General features: G+C 33.9%; 1 protein-coding gene and 1 long non-coding RNA gene across 9 annotated transcripts in view; one reads left to right on the forward strand and one right to left on the reverse strand.

The window, feature by feature from the left end:
- The window catches only part of LOC114484338 (uncharacterized), a 60,141-nt gene extending 47,246 nt beyond the window's left edge, over positions 1-12,895 (reverse strand). For 2 of the 8 annotated variants that reach the window (XR_003677089.2, XR_003677087.2), the window contains exons 1-2: positions 12,336-12,895; positions 10,440-10,540 (exon numbers count right to left, since the gene is read on the reverse strand). This is a non-coding gene — a long non-coding RNA (uncharacterized lncRNA). The remainder of the gene's footprint in view (positions 1-10,439; positions 10,541-12,335) is intronic. The other 6 variants (XR_003677090.2, XR_003677091.2, XR_003677086.2 and 3 more) reach the window with 5 other exon arrangements.
- The window catches only part of MIB1 (MIB E3 ubiquitin protein ligase 1), a 121,440-nt gene that overhangs the window by 64,223 nt on the left and 38,508 nt on the right, over positions 1-18,709 (forward strand). The window contains exons 11-12 of the mRNA XM_024120568.3: positions 1,006-1,203; positions 3,343-3,494. Coding sequence (XP_023976336.1) covers positions 1,006-1,203; positions 3,343-3,494 — 350 coding nt within the window. The remainder of the gene's footprint in view (positions 1-1,005; positions 1,204-3,342; positions 3,495-18,709) is intronic.

Raw genomic sequence — 18,709 nt, forward strand, 5'->3', positions numbered from 1 at the left:
ACCACAGTGGTATTTATCTGTGTTATCTTTGAAAAGTAGTTCAGATAAGCTCGAGTGCCACGTGGATTTTCAAACCACTTGCAAAAACTAGAGTCCACCAGGGGCTACCATGGCTTGGAGAAAGTCTGAGAGTATGCTTATATCTGGGTGTTAAAATTTGAGATGTGTATGGAATAAAGACAATACCCTTATAATATCCTTCTCCATCTGCATCTAGCAAGGTAATGAGACTCTTTTTGGTACGGACTGTGTATATTATCTTTATGGTGCAGTACAAGCATTTTTTTTTTAAAGCAGTTTCTTGCATTTGAAAAAAATTAAAGCAGTTGGGTCTTTTTCTACCTCTCATCTCCTCAGAAATATGCCAGCAGAAGGTGAGGCATTGCTACTGGATTCCTCTGAAACAGTTTCGCAATTTTGGATGTATAAAATTATACTTGTTTATGTTTCATTTTTATCTTTAAATGAAATACTTAATTTTTTTCTGTTCTTAAATGTACAGAAAAGTGTATGCTCACCAGCCAGAGATAACCAGTGTTAACATGTTGATAAATTTCTCCCCCTTAAAGCTAGTTGAGATCATAGTGTTTGGCATTCATTCTTTTTTTTTTAAATTATGCAATCGCTAGGATAATTTTTATGTTATTAAAAAATCTGTGTAACATTTTTTAAAATGAAAAAAACTTCATATACTTGTGTCGTGATTTAACATTTTCTAATGTTGGTTTACCATCATAGCTGATAAATTAGGAGTACTGAAGACTCAAGCTACTTCTGATATAACTGTTGGTCTGGTATATGTGTGCATGATATAATAACCCAGATCATCATTTATCTTTGGAGTTAATCACGATTCAAGCGAATTTCTAGTTATTTTGTTGGCTCCATTCTGTTTTCTGTTTCCTTTTCTCACATTAATGTGGTTCTTGATGAATTATTACAGCTTCGAGTTTTATTTTTCTTTCTAAAATATTCACTGACTCAGATTTAAATGCTGCTGTTTAGGATAAAGATGGAGATAGAGCCGTTCACCATGCAGCTTTTGGAGATGAAGGTGCTGTTATAGAAGTGCTGCACCGAGGCAGTGCTGATCTGAATGCACGAAACAAGCGCCGGCAGACACCACTTCATATTGCTGTCAATAAAGGTCACCTTCAAGTGGTGAAGACTTTATTGGACTTTGGCTGTCATCCCAGTCTTCAGGTAAAACCTTTAAAGGAATATATTCTGCAGGTATTGCTAGGATTCTATTAAATGGAAGTACTAGGTTTTGTGGTAAGCATTCTTTTGTTTTCAGTTCTTTTTTGTATGATCAATCATAGTAAATGATACTGAAGGTATAGAATGTCATAAAATTGGCAGTTATTCCTTCTTAGAAAAGCCTTTTTTAAGAAAGTGTCAGTAAATCGATTTTGTTTGGGGGAGTTGGGGATGGGGACTTGTGAAAATATCAGCTCTGAGTTGATTTGATTTAACTTTATTGATCATGACAGTGAGCTTCAGCATTTCATTATAGTTACTTCAGAGGTATCAAAAGTATTTTAATTGTAGCTTAATTTATCTTAGAGTCTGGGTCTAGTCATTAATCCAGTCTTGGAAGATTTTCTGATTTGGAAAATATATATAGGGTTTTAGGATTGATTTGTAGTAGGACCTAATTTTTGAAGGAAGAGTCCCCTAAGAAATGATTCTTCCCATCTAAAGTTTTGGCAACCAGGTGAATTAAATTGGATGGATCTCAGAGAAGTAATGAAGAAGAAGAACCAGAGTAATGGGACTGAGGGTTTGAGAAGAACTGAAAGAATCAGAGATTTTGTTTAGCTAGATAGTTACTACGGACTGATATTTCTGAGGTACATCCATTTTGGAACTGATGGAGTAGGGAACCGACAGCTTCTGAGTAGATGGCTGGATTGGAGGATGGGGGGAGGAATTGAGGGGAGTTAATCTGTTGAAGGAGTGGGAATTTATACCTGCTAACTTTTTTTGTCTGAGATGGGAGGCAAAGTCATCTTTTGAGAGTGAGCGGGGAGTGGTAGGTGTAGAAAGGGTGATTGAGAAGAATGATGAAGGTTCGGAATAGCTACTGTGGGGAACAGAAGGTAGGATAGATGAGGACCTGTAGAAGCTTATGCCAGCCATGTTAAGAGCCCATCTCAAGTTGGAGACTGCATTTTTTTTAGTGCCACCGGATAGGCGGATAGAAGTTGGATTGTTGGATTGAACTTGTGTTGGGAATTTTTTATGTGTGTGGATGAGTATATACCTGAGATTGGCAAACTTTTTATGTAATGGGCCGGATGATATTTTAGACTTCATATGATTTCTATCACAACTATCCAACACTGCCATTGTAGCCTGAAAGCTGCTGTAGATAATACATAAATGGATGTGTGTGGCTATGTTCCAGTAAAACTATTTACAAAAATAGGTGGAAGACTGGATATGGCATCCGTGGTATATGCCGTAGGATAGGCTATATATGGCTTTACTGAGAATAGTATTTATGACTATGATATGAAAAAGGTCTAAATTATCCATTTATCCAGATGACTGATAGTGAATAACAACTTATTGCTAAATCATTGATTAATGAAAAAAGTACCTTGAGAAAAAGGTAGACTGAGACTGTCAGATTTTCTTTTTCATTTGTCTTCACTTTGAGTTAACTAGCCACTTTCCTGCCCTTTGAAAACATTTAGATTAATGATTCTCAACTGTGACTGCACAACATAATCAGCTGGGGAGCTCTGAAAAACTATTGATGCCTGGCTTTCACCCCCAGAGATTCTGGCTTTGTTGGTGTGAAGAACAGCCTGGGTATTCGGATTTTTTAAGAACTCCCCACAGATTCTAAAGTGCAGCCAAGGTTGATAACCACTGACTTTAAATTCATTACTATGGGACTCCCAAGACTGGTGTAGGTTTGGTGTGGAATTTTAGAGTATAACAATTAATGGTAGGAATGTGGTGTAGCAGGCCATTGTAAGCTAATGAATTGGGGTGGGGGGCAGTTTTTCCACCTCATTAAATTTTGTTATTTGCTAAATTATATTTGAGGGTACTTCTTTGATTTTATTTTTTATTTTCTTTGGAAAGCTACAGCATGTTTATTGTCTTTTCCATCTAGATTGAGTAGGAATTTCTTTACTATAATGAGGCTAATATTTCTTGCCTGCATTTTAAAATTTAACACACAGCATGTTTTATTAATGGGTGTTGGATATGGCTTCTGCTTTTGTTTCTTTGTTCAGTAGTTCATTATAAGTATTAACATTACATATAATGATTAATTGAAAAAGAACTAATGAAAGTCTCTTTAAACTTTAAAAAAAAAAAAAGGATTCTGAAGGTGATACCCCTCTTCATGATGCAATAAGTAAGAAACGTGATGATATCCTGGCAGTTCTTCTGGAAGCTGGAGCAGATGTTACCATTACAAATAATAATGGATTTAATGCTCTACACCATGCTGCACTAAGAGGAAATCCCAGGTAAAGATGTCACGTTTTACTATTTTATATGCAATTTAAAAATATTTTCCTGTTGCTGGTTCTCTTTTTCTGATACTTATGAGGAAATAATTTTGTTTTACTTTAATGTTTTAAATTGTTTTAAGGTCTGTGGAAGTTGTGAACTTCATTAAATAGATTAGTTTTATTTATTTTTTTGGTTAAACGAATACAAGTATTATGAAATGACTATTTAAATATATATTAAATATGGATATAAAGTATCAGGAATACTTGCTTATATTCTAAAGATTTAATTAAAATCATTCCATCTGGAGATTTATGTTTCTTCAAGATCATTCTCAGGTGTCCTCTAGCCCCATGTTATTTATTTGCATGGTAATTATTTTTTTTAACTTGTGGCTAAATAACTATTAAGTTACCTAATTTCTTATTAATAATATAATTACCTATAAACTTCTAGTATAGAGGTCCTCCAATCATTGTTATAGTAATAGGTGGTCTACTGAAAAAAGTGCTTGCTGGTTAAAGTTCGAGAAAGACTTTTGGGAAGTTACAGAATTCATAAAGGGTCTGCGAAGTCTCACAGAAAAGGAAAATGGTTATTAGCTTTGCTTAACCTAGAACTTTCAATGAATGAATTTTTTGGAACAACTTTACCTTGAGAAGCATTTTAGAAAATTCTACATTTGATGTCTTCTGTTTATAGTTGAATCAAGCCCATGTATATTGACTGAGGGAGATGTTTACTTAGAAGTTTATTTTCATAATTTAATCTACCCTAAATTTAAAAAAATTGAAATATAATTGACATATAACATTATATTAGTATCAGGTGTTACAAAATAATGATTTGATATTTGTATATATTGTGAAGTGATCACCACAGTAAGTCTAGTTAACATCCATCACCACGCATAGTTCCAATTTTTTTTTTCTTGTGGTGACAACTTTTAAGACCTATTCTCTTAGCAGCTTTCAAATGTATAGTGCAGTATTATTAACTATAAACACCATGAATTCTTATTCTTTGGTTCCATATTGCATTTTTACATCATGTTTCCTTTTACTTTTTTTTTGCTCTTTTTTAGCTTCTTAGGATCACCACTAGAGGGTGAGCACAGAGAACGAAAGGATTTTATTGTGATTGGTTGTTGGTAGCTGTAACAATCGGTGTATAATCTAGGATGAAATAAATGACGATGTTTTAGGTTATATCTTGATTTGTTTTTTCAAATTACAAATATTTGAACACTTCATACGTTGGCACTATAAAGGAGACACAGTAGTATTATATGTTCCCTGCCTTTCAAATAAAAGACGATAATGATAGCATTTACCACATGCCTGGCCTCTACTAAGTAGTGTACATGCATTATCTCATTCAATCCTTTGAACAGCTTTTTGAAGCAGGTGTTAATATCCTCATTTTATAGATGAAGCATATGAGGCTTATAAAGAGATGAATTTACTTATTCAAGATCATGCAGCTGACTAGTGGAACAGTTGGAACTTGAGCAAGGTCTGTTTGACTTTAGAATCACTGATCTTAGCCACTTTATATTATTTTCTGTATATTACGGTCTGTATGTGAGGCAAGACTGGAACACGTGGACAGTGAATGATTTAACTAAAAATGTATTAATATATCAGGCTCACTTCTTGTGCTTCATGGGCCTGTCTTTCTAACTTCATCTCCTGCTAAGTAAAATCCCTCTGTCCACCTTGCCCTTGAGCTACATTATACTACTCTCTCTCCCTAAAGTTGTCTGCTCTCTTCCTTCATTTATTAAGCATTTTCTTTCATTAAGATGCCCTTATCCCTTCTTTTTCTTAACCAGCTCTCTTCCAGAGCTCCTGTATATCATCACTGAAGTTATTTTCTGTTTGCCCTGTACTTCCTTGTTCTGTGTTTTTGTTTTGTTGCACTTATAATCTGCTTTGTGCTGTCCCTTAGTATGTGCATCTTTATGTTTCTTTCTGTTAAAATTGTGGGCACAAATGTTTATCTGTGTATCTCCTGTAATGCCTTGACTATACTGGGGACTCAATACATGTTAGTCTTAATTTGACAGTCAGGGCAGTGTTAGATATCACAGGAGTATATGATCAATTAAAATATAAATTCTGTCGAGAAACAGTCAAGAGTTGAAACAGAGCAATTATTTCAAATTAGGATGGTCAAAAAGAGATTTTATTGAGGGAATTTAATTTAGGTTATAATATTTTTAAGTTATAAAGTTTAAGATAAACTGAAAATTAAAGTGTTTAGGAAGTAACTTTTAAATATTTTGAATTGTTTAACTTTATTGAGAATAGGCATAGTATATTTAATAATGTTAAGCCTATACAAGGAGGAAAAAAATACTACTTCTGTTTCTTTAATTCTTGAGAATTCCTCTGGAAATTTATAACAGTGACTTCTCCAACCAGATAATTGATGTCAGGTGACACAAAGAAAAAAATAACTTTCATTCTACAACAAAGTGGTGCTTTAGTTAAAGGTACACAACTTCTTTATTCCTGTTTCCTAAAGACATTTTATGCAGTTTTGACTGTACATTACCCAATAAAGTGTGATTTTAATTGGACACGAAAGAATATCAGAAGATAACACACGAAAGAATATCAGAAGACAAATATCAGAAGATAATATCGTATTCTTAAAATTGGCTTTTCTTTCCTGGTACTGACCAGTGATGTAAGACAGAAGAAACCATTTTAACTCAGAATTAGAAAAAAAAAAAGTCGTCTCATTTTACAACTGAGGAAACATGTTTGGAGAGGTGAAATATCTACATAAGTAAAAAGGTAGCAATGCTTATTAGTATTTTGTTTCTTTTTTGAGGATTAAAGTCTTTTGGTTCAGGGTCAGAAGAATTAGATACTTTCTGTTTAAGTCTGTCTATAAGATGCTCTGCAGTGTCATCATCTCGTTTTCCACCTTACCTATCAGCGTTCTATTAAATAGCAGTAAAATTAAATGCTAATCATAAGGAAGGTAGTGACTCAACATTTCTGGAGTTTTATTTTATGTAATGTTACATTTTTCTTTAATTTAAAAATGTACATGCCCACACTGTGACATTCCTGTTATAGTTTCAGGTGACATTCCCAGATATTTTCTTCCTTTGAAGGAAGTTTTGTTTTTTTTAAAAATTGTGTGGCATAGTCTACATTTCAATACCATTTCTTTTCTGAAGGATAAGAAATTTAATACCAAGAGACCATACATGAATAAAATAATTTTATTTGAAAGCCTCATGTCATCCACACATTTTTCATAAAGCTGTTTATAAACATTATTTACAATTATGGCTCTTCCAAGTAGAATTAACAGGAACAAATTATTTGATTTAAACCACAATCTGAGTAATTTAAATAAGTTGAAATTAGTTGATGTGATTGATATTGATAAATGAAAACGCTGGCTGTCCTGTAGTAATCAATGCATAGCTACAGCTGGTTGAAGGGGACCAAATCCATTGAAGAGGCGATTTGGTTCCATTTTACCAGCTCTAGCAAAGCATTGCAGTGCCACTAGTTTGGGACCCAGAACAGTTAAAATGTTTTTTATTTGAAAAATTATGGTTGTGGTCCTTCCACAAATGTTAAGAGATTCTCATATCAGTATTTCAGCCATTGAATGTAAAACTTTATGTTTTGAAGGCACATTTCCTACTATTCCCTACTCTAGTCATGCAGAAATCTTTACCCTTTAACACGTCGTTAGTGCATTAAGGAGTTATCAATGTACGTCTTTATTTTTAACACTTCTGCTTAATTCTTAAATACAGACAGTGACCTGTTTCAAAACACACACCATTTAAAAGAGCAAGTAGATCTTGATGTGTATCAGAGTAATGTTACCTATTTATCCTTGGGCAGTAAACCAAATAAGTAAGCGAAATAGGTTAGGGAAGAGCACTGCTAGTCATACTTTTCTACTGCCGCTGCTTTTTTTAGTATTATACTTAAGGACTAACAGCAAGTTGCTGACGGGGTGGAGGAATGAGTAGCCTTAAGAAAGTACCTCTGTGCTTTGGTTTATAAATAGATGACACGTATATTCGGTGTATTGCTTAGACTTGTGTTGGTAGGAACTGCCATGCATGATAGCTTATTTTTCTTTCTTTTTGCTTATGTAGTGTTACTAATCATAGGTTAATAATTTAACCCTCTTAAAGGTCTAGTTCCTTGACTGAATTCTCTGTCGTTTTGGGTACAGATTGCCTAGTTACTTCTCATTATCAGCTTAATAATACATTGACTTGTGGTTAGTAATAATCATGAATTTGAGTATTAAAACTATCATTAAAACTCAGTAGAACAAATTTTTGTTATAAGGGGATTTCAGTATTGGGAAGGGATGTCTTCTGCAAATACTTGCTTGAAATACAAGTTTGAGCAGTTATAGTTTGCCTATAAGTGCTCTCAGTGAAATATAGAGTAAAGAAATAGTTATCTCTTTTGAACCAAACTGAGAGAAGGTCAACGCTAATTCAGGCAATATTCAAACAATTCTCATATTAAGTATATTCTGCATCTGTTGGTTGATGAGTATCATGCTGCTGGTGAAATTAATGTGACTACAATTATTTCCATCATTTATTCTAATAGAAATGAAACAGGTGTTAAATTGCGTGGACTTCAGTGCTGATGGTAGCAATAAAACTGGCTTCTATTTTTACTAGTTATATGGGAGCCGTTTAGCAGATCCAGTTGCTCAAGTGTGCTTTTGGATGGCAGTTCAGTTTCATATACTGGCCATATCGGGGCAAGGAGAGGCCATGGAAAAAAAAAATAGTACAGCATTTGATAATGTCAGCATCTGTTACCCCTGTCAGCGAGACAGTTGAAATGTTTGAGTTACACCAGTGTCAGCAGATGCCCAGAGTTTAATATGTACTCAGTTAAAAATGAACAGCTGATCTAAGTGATAGATGTGACATTTTAGAGTGATTGAAAATACTCTTAGGTATGTTAAGTTAAACTTGTAAGCACTAGAATCAGTGTATAATTTTACTTTTTCAAATGAATAACAGATGCTGTCATTTTATTTTCTAGGGATTATATACTCTTAATATTGTAGCAACGAGATTCTTAGTTGCTGGGATGTTTTAAAATAATTATTAAAAACATACCTATAGAATGATAAATATAATTGTTTATTATAAAACATGGGTGTAGTAATACCCTTTGAGTAGTTTTATAGAGGAACCTCTACTTTTGAGGTATGTATTGTCAGTTTTTGGTATTTAGGGCATGTACAATTAAACTTAACAAATGGAATGTGCAGCTTTGCCATTCTCTTTGTAGACGATCAGAAAGAAGGGCTATTCTTGAGTGAGTTAAGCTGTGGACTGATTTTTTCTTTGAAAATGTGGAATTTTAAAATTATGAACTTTTTGTAACTTCCAATAAATATTCAGTAATTTATATGCTACCATATCTGATAGTCATTCATTCTTTATAATCTGCCGATAAAATGAAAATCATCTTTTGACAATTATCTAGTTGTCTTATTAAACAGAAAATTGGATAACCTTATAGCCATTTCTATTCAACTGTGAGACAAAAAATTTAGACATGTAATACATGTCTGAATACTCTAGTCGAAATAAAACTTTTAATCAATGATTAGAATATATGAATATTAATATTAGTATTTCTTTTTTCAAAGTCTATTATAGTAGCTTAAAGTAGGTACTACTTATAAATTGTTGCTAAGAGCTGTATATAATTTATTAGTATATAAATATTGTACAAAATAAATTTTATATAAAATACAAAAAAGTATTTTAATATATCTAACGTACTATAAATAGTAGGTCTATCATATTTATAAAAAATTGAATTATAATTGCATAGTACTAATAAAAGATGGTTATTCTTTCTGTATAAATTGGTTTCTTGACTATAGTGTTTTCATTTTATGTGCCCTCTTTGGAGAAAGCAAATTCAAGGATAATATAGACAATAAATTAATTTATTTTAAATATTTGGCAGTCTGTGACCAATGTGCCATGTTGGCTTACAGCTATTTCCCAGAATTTTGTCATTTTTCATGAATAAATCTTACGTCTTGATTCATTCTAAGTACTTACACAGCATTGAAAGTGGAGACTGGATTAGGGAGAAGGACAAGGACCAGTTTTTTTCCCTTTGAGAGCAGAATTTTACTTGAAAGATAGCCTTTTAAAATCATAACTATGTCTATAGCTTTCAAAAAGAAAACCTAAAACAGCAAAAGTTGCTTCAGAAATTCCTCTAATATTATTAAATTATAAATTTATCAAAATATGAAGAAGAGCTGTTGAAATGCAAATGAAGTTGGCTTTTGTTAAATCAGTTAACACTGATATGATACATTTAAATTAATGTCAAATTGTGGAGACAGAAAATAGGTCATGTGTATCCCTCATTGTTTTGTACTAGTAATACTCTTTTCTCTTTTGTATTCAAATTTTAATCATATGAATACTTAATTTAAAAAATGTAAAATGTAGTATGCTTAACTTAAAAGATTTAAAAGGAATTTCATGATAATTTTAAATCTACTTCAGTAAAACTTTTTTTCTTCACAAAATATAAATCTTAGCAACATTTAGTTTCCATCTGTAAGTAGTAGGTACATTTTTCTGGTGTTAGTATTGCCAAAGGTCATCTCTTTGATATTAGGTTAATTTACCATATGAAGGTCATTCACATAGCTGCATTCTAGTTCCCTCTTGGCGGTTTATTGCCTACCAAAAATACATACTTCTTTACATTCCATAGCATTGTATGTTCATATGGGTACATAAAGAAGTATGTACTCTGAGTAGGTATTACTAAGTTGTTAGCTGTAAAAACACGAAATGTTTTATTTTCCCATTTGTTAGTAAAACATTCAGCTTACTGATGGAGAGAAATGGTAGATCATTTGCAGAGACTATTGAAGACTAAACTTTATAACAAGTTTACCTGAGGCATGGCATTAGTGCCATTCATGGTTCCTTGTTCTTGGTGGACATACACTTTTAAACTTTGACCAGTTATCTGTTGAACTTTGTCCTGGTTTGGTTCTGCAAGAGATCCATAGTATCAGTGGGGATTTACAGAGTGTATTTCAGATATTAGTAAGATCAGCCTAGAGTTTCTTCATAGTCTTCAGAGCAAATTTCTTCTTATTTTGTAGTTTGCTTCTAGATCCTACAAGTAGACAATAATTAATTTGGTGGAAATTCTTTTTACGAACTAAATGTCTTATTAAAAACTTAACAGCCAATTAGTACTTCTTCTGATATTAACTCTAAAGTTGAAAAGACAAGGAGAAAAACCAGATCTTTTTAGGGTGTGAATGAACTGAATTTTTAAAGATGATGTTTTTTTTTGTTAGTTTTTTTAAGGTCATAGATAAGAACTCATGATCATTTGAAAACTTCTTTGTTGTTCCTTTCTTTTTATTAGTTACTTACCTGAATTTTGCACTCTGGTGCTCCTTTTGGGTTAAATATAAATTTAGGTAGATGAATTAATATCTAATTTTGGTGAGTTGAGTTCTTTTGATTCTTTGATTTTTTTTTTAATATAAAGGATAAGTACCAGAACAGTATTGTCCAAAGTCTCACTTAAAAACAGCTGAAAGGTATTAGCCTATGAGCAGTTGAGTTTTAGCTTGATCATTTAGCATGAAAAGAAATTGTAATTGGTGAGTTGCCTTTTATTATTGTGGTATTAAAAGGTTAATTTAAAAGAAAACCATGAGAAATTTTCTTATTTGAGAAAGGAGGGGAAGAAAAGACACAGAAAGTAGAATTTCTGCAGCCTGTGATAAAAAGCTAGTGCAGCTTATAGAGCAAATCAGAATGTAGCAGCAGATAGCCCAGTACTACAGCAGTTTCAGCAATGCAGAGTTAGAATTTCACCATGCACATTCTGATTTATTTTTGTGCCCGACTGTTAGAGTTGGCATTAAAAAGTATTTTGTGATCTACCAAGTATCTTGGTTGACTAAACCTTGAAATAGTTAATAGTTTTTAAACGATAGTATACTTTGGAAGCAGGATGTGATTTACTAGGGATGCAAAACCACCATTTAATCTGAAACAATAAAAACGAACTCTTTAATAATGTAAATGACAGGAATGGATTTGTACAAGTTTGAGATCAGGAGTTACCTGTCATGATATTTAACAGCGTTCATTTTTATACTACATAAGCTCTCTACTTGAACTGTGAAACTAGGCTGTGCCCAGATAGAATTTAATCTAACAATAAAAACATGTATCGAGTCAGTAATAGGTAAGCATGCAGAAAGTCATAAGCATCCTTAAAAGTACAGGCCTGTGTTACTGTTACCTGTAAGCTTAGTGTCATGCAGCGTTAGCAGCAGGAAGAGAGATAAAGACCTAGAGAGTCACATCAGCAGCAGCCATCTCATCTTGATTGTTTCTTCACTCTATTTGCTGAATTAGCGCTTCTTTTCATGAGCCGGGTGAAGTAAGGGGGAAGAAACAGTGAACACAGAACCTCACCTTTTAAGATAAATTTTAAAAACAAATGAACAAACAAAAATAAGTCAGCCATCTTTTCCCTCTCCCTTCCCTTATGCTAAGGGAAAAGAAAAAAAACTACAGTAAAATTGAATCAGCATTGGCCATTTGATTTGGAATGTCATATTACTAGTATTGCACAGTTATAAGCACCTTGTATCTGCTGGACAGAAAGTTAAGCAACGGAGGAAGGTTGCTACAGTGAAGAAAATGAACCTCACTTATTTCTCAGATGGAATGCTTCAGAATTGGGGAAAAAGTTGCAGAGGAGGTTAATTTTATAATCTAAAAAAGACATAAAAACCCAACAAAAACCCAAACACACCTTGCTCCCCCCAAGTAACTGTAGACATTCACCCTGTTTTCTTTGCGCACCAGAATACATTGGGGTCTTCTGACTTCTCAGGAAATATTCTGCATCTTTCTTGCTGTGAGATTTTTTTTGTTTGTTTTAGTTTCCAGGATTAAATGGTAGATCTGTATTGAAGCTACCTTGTCATATCCAGAGGTCAAGTCTGCAAGCAAGGTCAGGACTTCCACATGGTCACTACAAAGGTTAACTTATATTCTTCCCTCAGTGGCCACAGGCTGAACTGTTACAGCTTTATAGGCAGCTAAGCATTTGAAACATGCACTCCCAGGCAAACAGGCTCTCTTGTGCCTCTCTCTTCCCTGACCATATTTAGTCAACCATAGCAAAAAATAGTCTCTCAGCTGTCGATTGTCGATCCAGAAGCTGAGGAAGCCTCTATCTTGCTTTCTGCCTATTGATTGTTCATCCTGCGGTCCAAACACTGCCTTGCCATTTGTCCTGCTTTTTTTTTTTTTCCAAAGCACTGCCAAATAAAGCGGTCTCTCATGTTTCCACTTACACATCCCAGATTTTCACTGAGCTTGCGCTGAGACTAGGAAAGCCTGATGCAGCTGTCACTAAACTTAGATGCACTGCAGAGAAAAAAAGAAAGAGGAAAAATATTACCCTGGCTAGTAGCAAGACAGTCTTTAGACAGATATGGAACAAGTAAAATCCCTCTGCTGCCAAAATATGTTTCATGACCTGATTTTTTTATTGGTAAAAAATCAGGATACTGATATTTTATACAGCTAGAGGCCTGAAGGGATTTTGTAGTGTTACCTTTTAGAACTAGTTGTTGCTATACATTCTTTTTAAATTTAATAAATAATATTTCAATGGCAAATTTGTAAAAATGGTAAGTAGAACCTATGTATTGAGGGTGGAGAGAGATCACTAAGGAAGAAAGGAGTAATGTGTAAATGAAATCTTGGAAATGCTACTTAAAACTTTTAATTCATTGTCAATTTGAGTAAATTTTTTTGTAGTACTTAGGTGAGAAACAGTGTCTGGAATGCTTTTGAGTAATTGTGTACTTTTATATTGAAACTATGTATACTTATATAACTATTAAAATGCATTAATTAAATTTTATTTTATGCTCAAATGTGAAGTGGTTTTTTCCTCCCTTCTACATTGCCATTCCACTTTTTTTTCTGAAATAGCATGTAGGCATGATCATGGCACACTTTACTGCAGACTTAAAAGAGTCATTAACTTATATGTAACTTTGCCACATAGTGCATGTTGCAGAGGAAAAATACTTTTGCTATAAATTTAATAACATATTTACCATAAATTTTAATATTGGTTTATTTTTTAGCCAAGGAGAAAAAATATAACATCAAATTCCACAAACCTATGGAGATAACAATTTAAGATCTTACAAACCTAAGAATGCCCAAGAGAAACCAACTATATTCTTAATTGTTCTTAATTCAAATATAGTCTTAATTCTTAATTCAAATATAGTCTCTTAAGTATTGATTCAGTTAAGAATCAAGAAAAACGGTTATCAGTTTTCTGAGCTTATTCTCCTAGATAGATGAGGAAACTGAGGCATAGAAGGTAAGTAACCTGCTCAAGTCATTAGCTCTTCCGTTTGCTGGTGCCAGAATGTGAGCCCAGGTAGTTTGGCTTCAGACTGAGAGCTTCACCACTGTGCCTGCTGTTGCTCTGATTTATAAAAATGCAAGTAGTTACGGAATTGACTCTTGGGCACTGGCACATAAACCAAAAATGTAGCATGGTGAGCATTCTTGCTCAGAAAGATGGTTGTTCATTTGATTATTTCTTATTTTGTTCCATTCAGCTAAACTTTGAGCACCTAATACTGGGTGCACAAAGCGGGTATAAAGATAAGTAAACTAGACTTCCCTGCCTTACATCATAGAAGAGATCATTTTGGTTGTCTTATTTTAAGAATGATCGAGTACTCACCTGTACAGCTCTCCTGTAGCCTGCATTGTCATTGCATATCTCTCATTTTGAGCTAAATTCTACTACATTACCAAATTCCTAGTTAATGAATTTAAGCTAAATTAATGAACCTTTTAATTACTGTCTGTCAAAAAAGAGTTTGTGGGAAGAAAATTAAAGCACACCAAAAAAAAAGAATTAAAAAACATTTGAGTCATGTCTATCACTATAAATAGATGAAAGAAAATAAAAACTATCCATACTCATTTACTGAAGTGATTATCACAGATAGCATTTTGGTATATACCTTCCTAGACTTCTTGTCTCCATCCATTTAGATAGGGGTGTGTATTGAATAAAAATGTATTCAGACCATTACATGCTAACATGGTTTTAGCATGCCCTACAGAACTTCTACTTGGGATTCATCAACTTTTTTATTAAGTTTCTTTATGGATTCTGGATTGACATGCTTAAACTATATTTGAGGTATTGTTCATTAACTCAGCAAGCATTTATTGAACACCTAATAAGTGCTGTTGTGCCGTTCTAATGTCTTTTTACATTAAGTAATACTAATATGTAAGGCCTCCTCAGTTTAGCTGCTATGGTTTATTTGGAAAAATGTTGCCCATCTCTGAAGAAAGATTGCAAAGCATGGCAGGTCCTAAAAATGGACCCAGCGCCATTTGACTGTTACATACCATGCAGACAGCTGCTTGTCCCCTCTGCTTCTTAGAACTCATTTGTTCATCATTCAGCAAACGTTTGAGTATTACCATGTGCCAGGGATTATGCTAGGCACCACTATTAGTTGTTCTGGAACTTAATGCTTCTTTGGCAGTATTCACAAATGCCTGCTTAACTGGTAGTAAGATCTTATCCTTAAATCATCCATGTCCTTAACCTTTTGGAAAACAACCAGACTGAGAAATAAAGAAGAGTGTTTGAACGTTAGGGAAAGTATCTTCAAATCTCATACTGTGCTGCACAAGTGAGAGTCTGTTGGCTTAGTATAATTATTGATTTATTGAGCTGTAACACCCTTATCCTGGCAACTCTATGGGCCTCAGTTCTTGCAGCCTAACAACAGAATCCTCTTAATTAACTAAGGTGCTGTGGGGAACACCCGACCTTTGTGGTTATATTGTGGGTTCCTCAGATTGTCTACCACATGAGAAGAAAGGGGACAGACTACTCAGAGCTGCTCTGGACATGAGGGTGAGGGGACCAGGGGCTATTCTGTTTTTTTCTTAGCTCATCTTGCAGGCTAGGCCCAAAGATTGGCTCTTTTCTTGAGGCATCATATTATTTGTTTTTGTTTGTTTGCTTTTTGTGGGGGGAAGATCAGGAATGAACATTAATTAGCAGCTTTCTAATTAAGATGAGAGGGTTATAGGTCTCTGTTAAAATTAATCTCCAAATCTCCAGTGTAGAAGAATTCTAAATAATTTATGTGGATATTCCACCTTCAAGGAAGTGGAGCATAACTTTCCACTCGTTAAGTTTAGGCTGCACATAGTGACTTCTTTCCAAAGAGTACGTGGTATATTTTAGTGTTCTATAGTATAGAAAAGGGGAAAAAGAGTAACTCTGTGGTGGAGAAACCTCACAGACACTACCTCAGCCAGATGATCAAGGTTAACATCGACAGTGTTAAGTCATGTTTATAGTGTGTACCCTTGATGTGACGTGATGAAGTGGCACTACCTTTGAGACCTTCTTCTTCAAAACTCATAACCCCAGTGTAATCATGGGAAAACACCAGACAAATTCCAACTGAGGGACAGTCTACAAAATAACTGATTAGTACTCCTCAACATTGTCAACATCATCAAAAACAAGGAAAGTCTAAGAAACTGTCACAGCCAAGGGGAGCCTAAGGAGCCATGACAACTAAATGTAATGTGGTATTCTGGAGCAGAAAAAGAACATGAAATAAAACTAAGGTAGTTGGAATGAAGTAGTTAATAGCAGTCAGTGCCGGTTCATTAATTAACAAATGTACCATACTAATGTACAATATTAACAGAAGAGGTGAGGAACTCTGCAGTATCTTCACAATTCTCTGTAACTCTACAATGGTTCTGAAATAAAAAGTTTATTTAAAAACAGCAAAAATAAAAATTTACCCACTCCTGGCTAGTTGACCATTGACTTTTGCATTTATTCTGATTTGGGGCTATCTGCAATATTTTTCCACAACTGAAACCATTTAATCAGGAGTTGATTTTGTTATAGTTCAGTTATCAACAAAATAATAAGTTTAGTCTCATATTCTTTTAAAAGTATATTAGAACAAAAAGTATATTTCAGGATAAATTTTTTCGAGACCAATCATATCTTAAAAATATTTAGTTATTTTAAAGGAAGCCTTTTTAATTTGAGTGCTGATAATTTTGAATTTGTGAAAATTGTGAAATGATTAGATTTGTGTGGAAGGGGTATAGAGGATAGATTTGGAAGGGGGCTGTTACAGTTGTTCAGAGGAAAGGTAATGAAAGCCTATATAAAGAATATTGGGGCCCCTGGGAAAGAATAGTTTAGTTTTAAAAGGGAAAATCAAGAGAACAAATTGAACGCAGGAGTAAGAAGGGAGGAAAGGGTCTAGAATGATTCCCAGATTTCTGACTTGGGTGGCTGGTTAAATGGTGGTAAGAATAACCAAAATCAAGAATACAGAAGGAATTCTTGGGAAGGAGAAAAGGGAAATTTGTACTGTGTACTTTATAGGTCTATAATCTTAGAACTGTAATAAAATAACACTACTATATTGAAGAATTTTAGATTCTACTAACACATTTACCTACATTATGTCATTTAATTCTTACAGCAATCTTACGATATTTTACAGAGGTTTCTATGGAAGTGTTGGTATTTGTTCAGTTAGAGATATGGGATAGAGCTGTTATGCGTGAGAGTGTTTAGTTGAGGCTTCACAGGGCCCGAGTATGGACCTTGGCTTTATAGGTCCATAGAGATGACTAACACTAATTAACATTAATAAAGAATGCCAAATTATTATTTACAGAAAGAAATATTGCTAAGTGGATTGTAGTACTTACACCAGCTAATCAGTAGATTTTTTTTCCCTGCAGTGGGGAGAAAGAAGTCTACTATGAAAAGCTAAGTTAAAATTGGAAATTGATTGGTGAGCAAGACAACTGGTTAGATGATCTTAATTGACATTACCATCAACCTGTGATGACTTTGCATATGCTGATGTACTGAAAACTGATAGCATTCTCCTGATTCTACTGGAGGGTAAATTAGAATACCGGGGTTGCTCATCAGGGAGCTTTTTCTATAGATAACGCTGGTGATACACTGACAAATTATTTTTCTCATTCTTTCTCCAGGCTTTGTACAAACCATTTCTTCACGCTTTTTAACCAATGATTATTTTTCAGAAAAAGACTTAATTTTCATCTTTTTAATAATAATTCCATCCTGGTGATTTATTTATCTATCTATCTACCTATCTATCTATCTATCTATCATCCTAATTCGACTTCTGGATCTCCTTTTATAAAAATCTCTTTTTCTCTAGTTATCCATTTGTTTTATTTACTTTATTAACTATTGTCTGGTGTATTCACCTCATTTGCCAATATAACACTGTTGCTATGGGAAATCAAAAATTACCATTTCTCTTTAAAACATGTTGCTAATATTATAATAATTTAATCAGTTTAAAATAAGCATTTGGATTAATTCAAATTTCTTTCAATTTTTATTTTTTAAATTTTTATTTATTTATTTATTTATTTTTAACATCTTTATTGGAGTATAACTGTTTTACAATAGTGTGTCAGTTTCTCCTTTACAACAAAGTGAATCAGTTATACATATACATATGTTCCCATATCTCTTCCCTCTTGTGTCTCCCTCCCTCCCATCCTCCCTATCCCACCCCTCTCATGGTCACAAAGCACAGAGGTGATCTCCCTGTGCTATGCGGCAGCTTCCCACTAGCTATCTAATTTACATTTGGTAGTGCATATATGTCCCTGCCACTCTCTCACTTCGTCACAGCTTACCCTTCCCCCTCCCCATGTCCTCAAGTCCATGCTCTAGTAGGTCTGTGTTTTATTCCCATCCTACCACTAATCTCTTCATGACATTTTTTTTTTCTTAGATTCCATATATATGTGTTAGCATACGGTATTTGTTTTCCTCCTTCTGACTTACTTCACTGTGTATGACAGACTCCAGATCTATCCACCTCATTACAAATAACTCAGTTTCATTTCTTTTTATGGCTGAGTAATATTCCATTGTATATATGTGCCACATCTTCTTTATCCATTCATCTGTTGATGGACACTTAGGTTGCTTCCATGCCCTGGCTATCGTAAATAGAGCTGCAATGAACATCGTGGTACATGACTCTTTTTGAATTATGGTTTTCTCAGGGTATATGCCCA

The sequence above is a fragment of the Physeter macrocephalus genome, chromosome 19 (assembly GCF_002837175.3).
Source record: "Physeter macrocephalus isolate SW-GA chromosome 19, ASM283717v5, whole genome shotgun sequence".
Lineage (NCBI taxonomy): Eukaryota > Metazoa > Chordata > Mammalia > Artiodactyla > Physeteridae > Physeter > Physeter macrocephalus.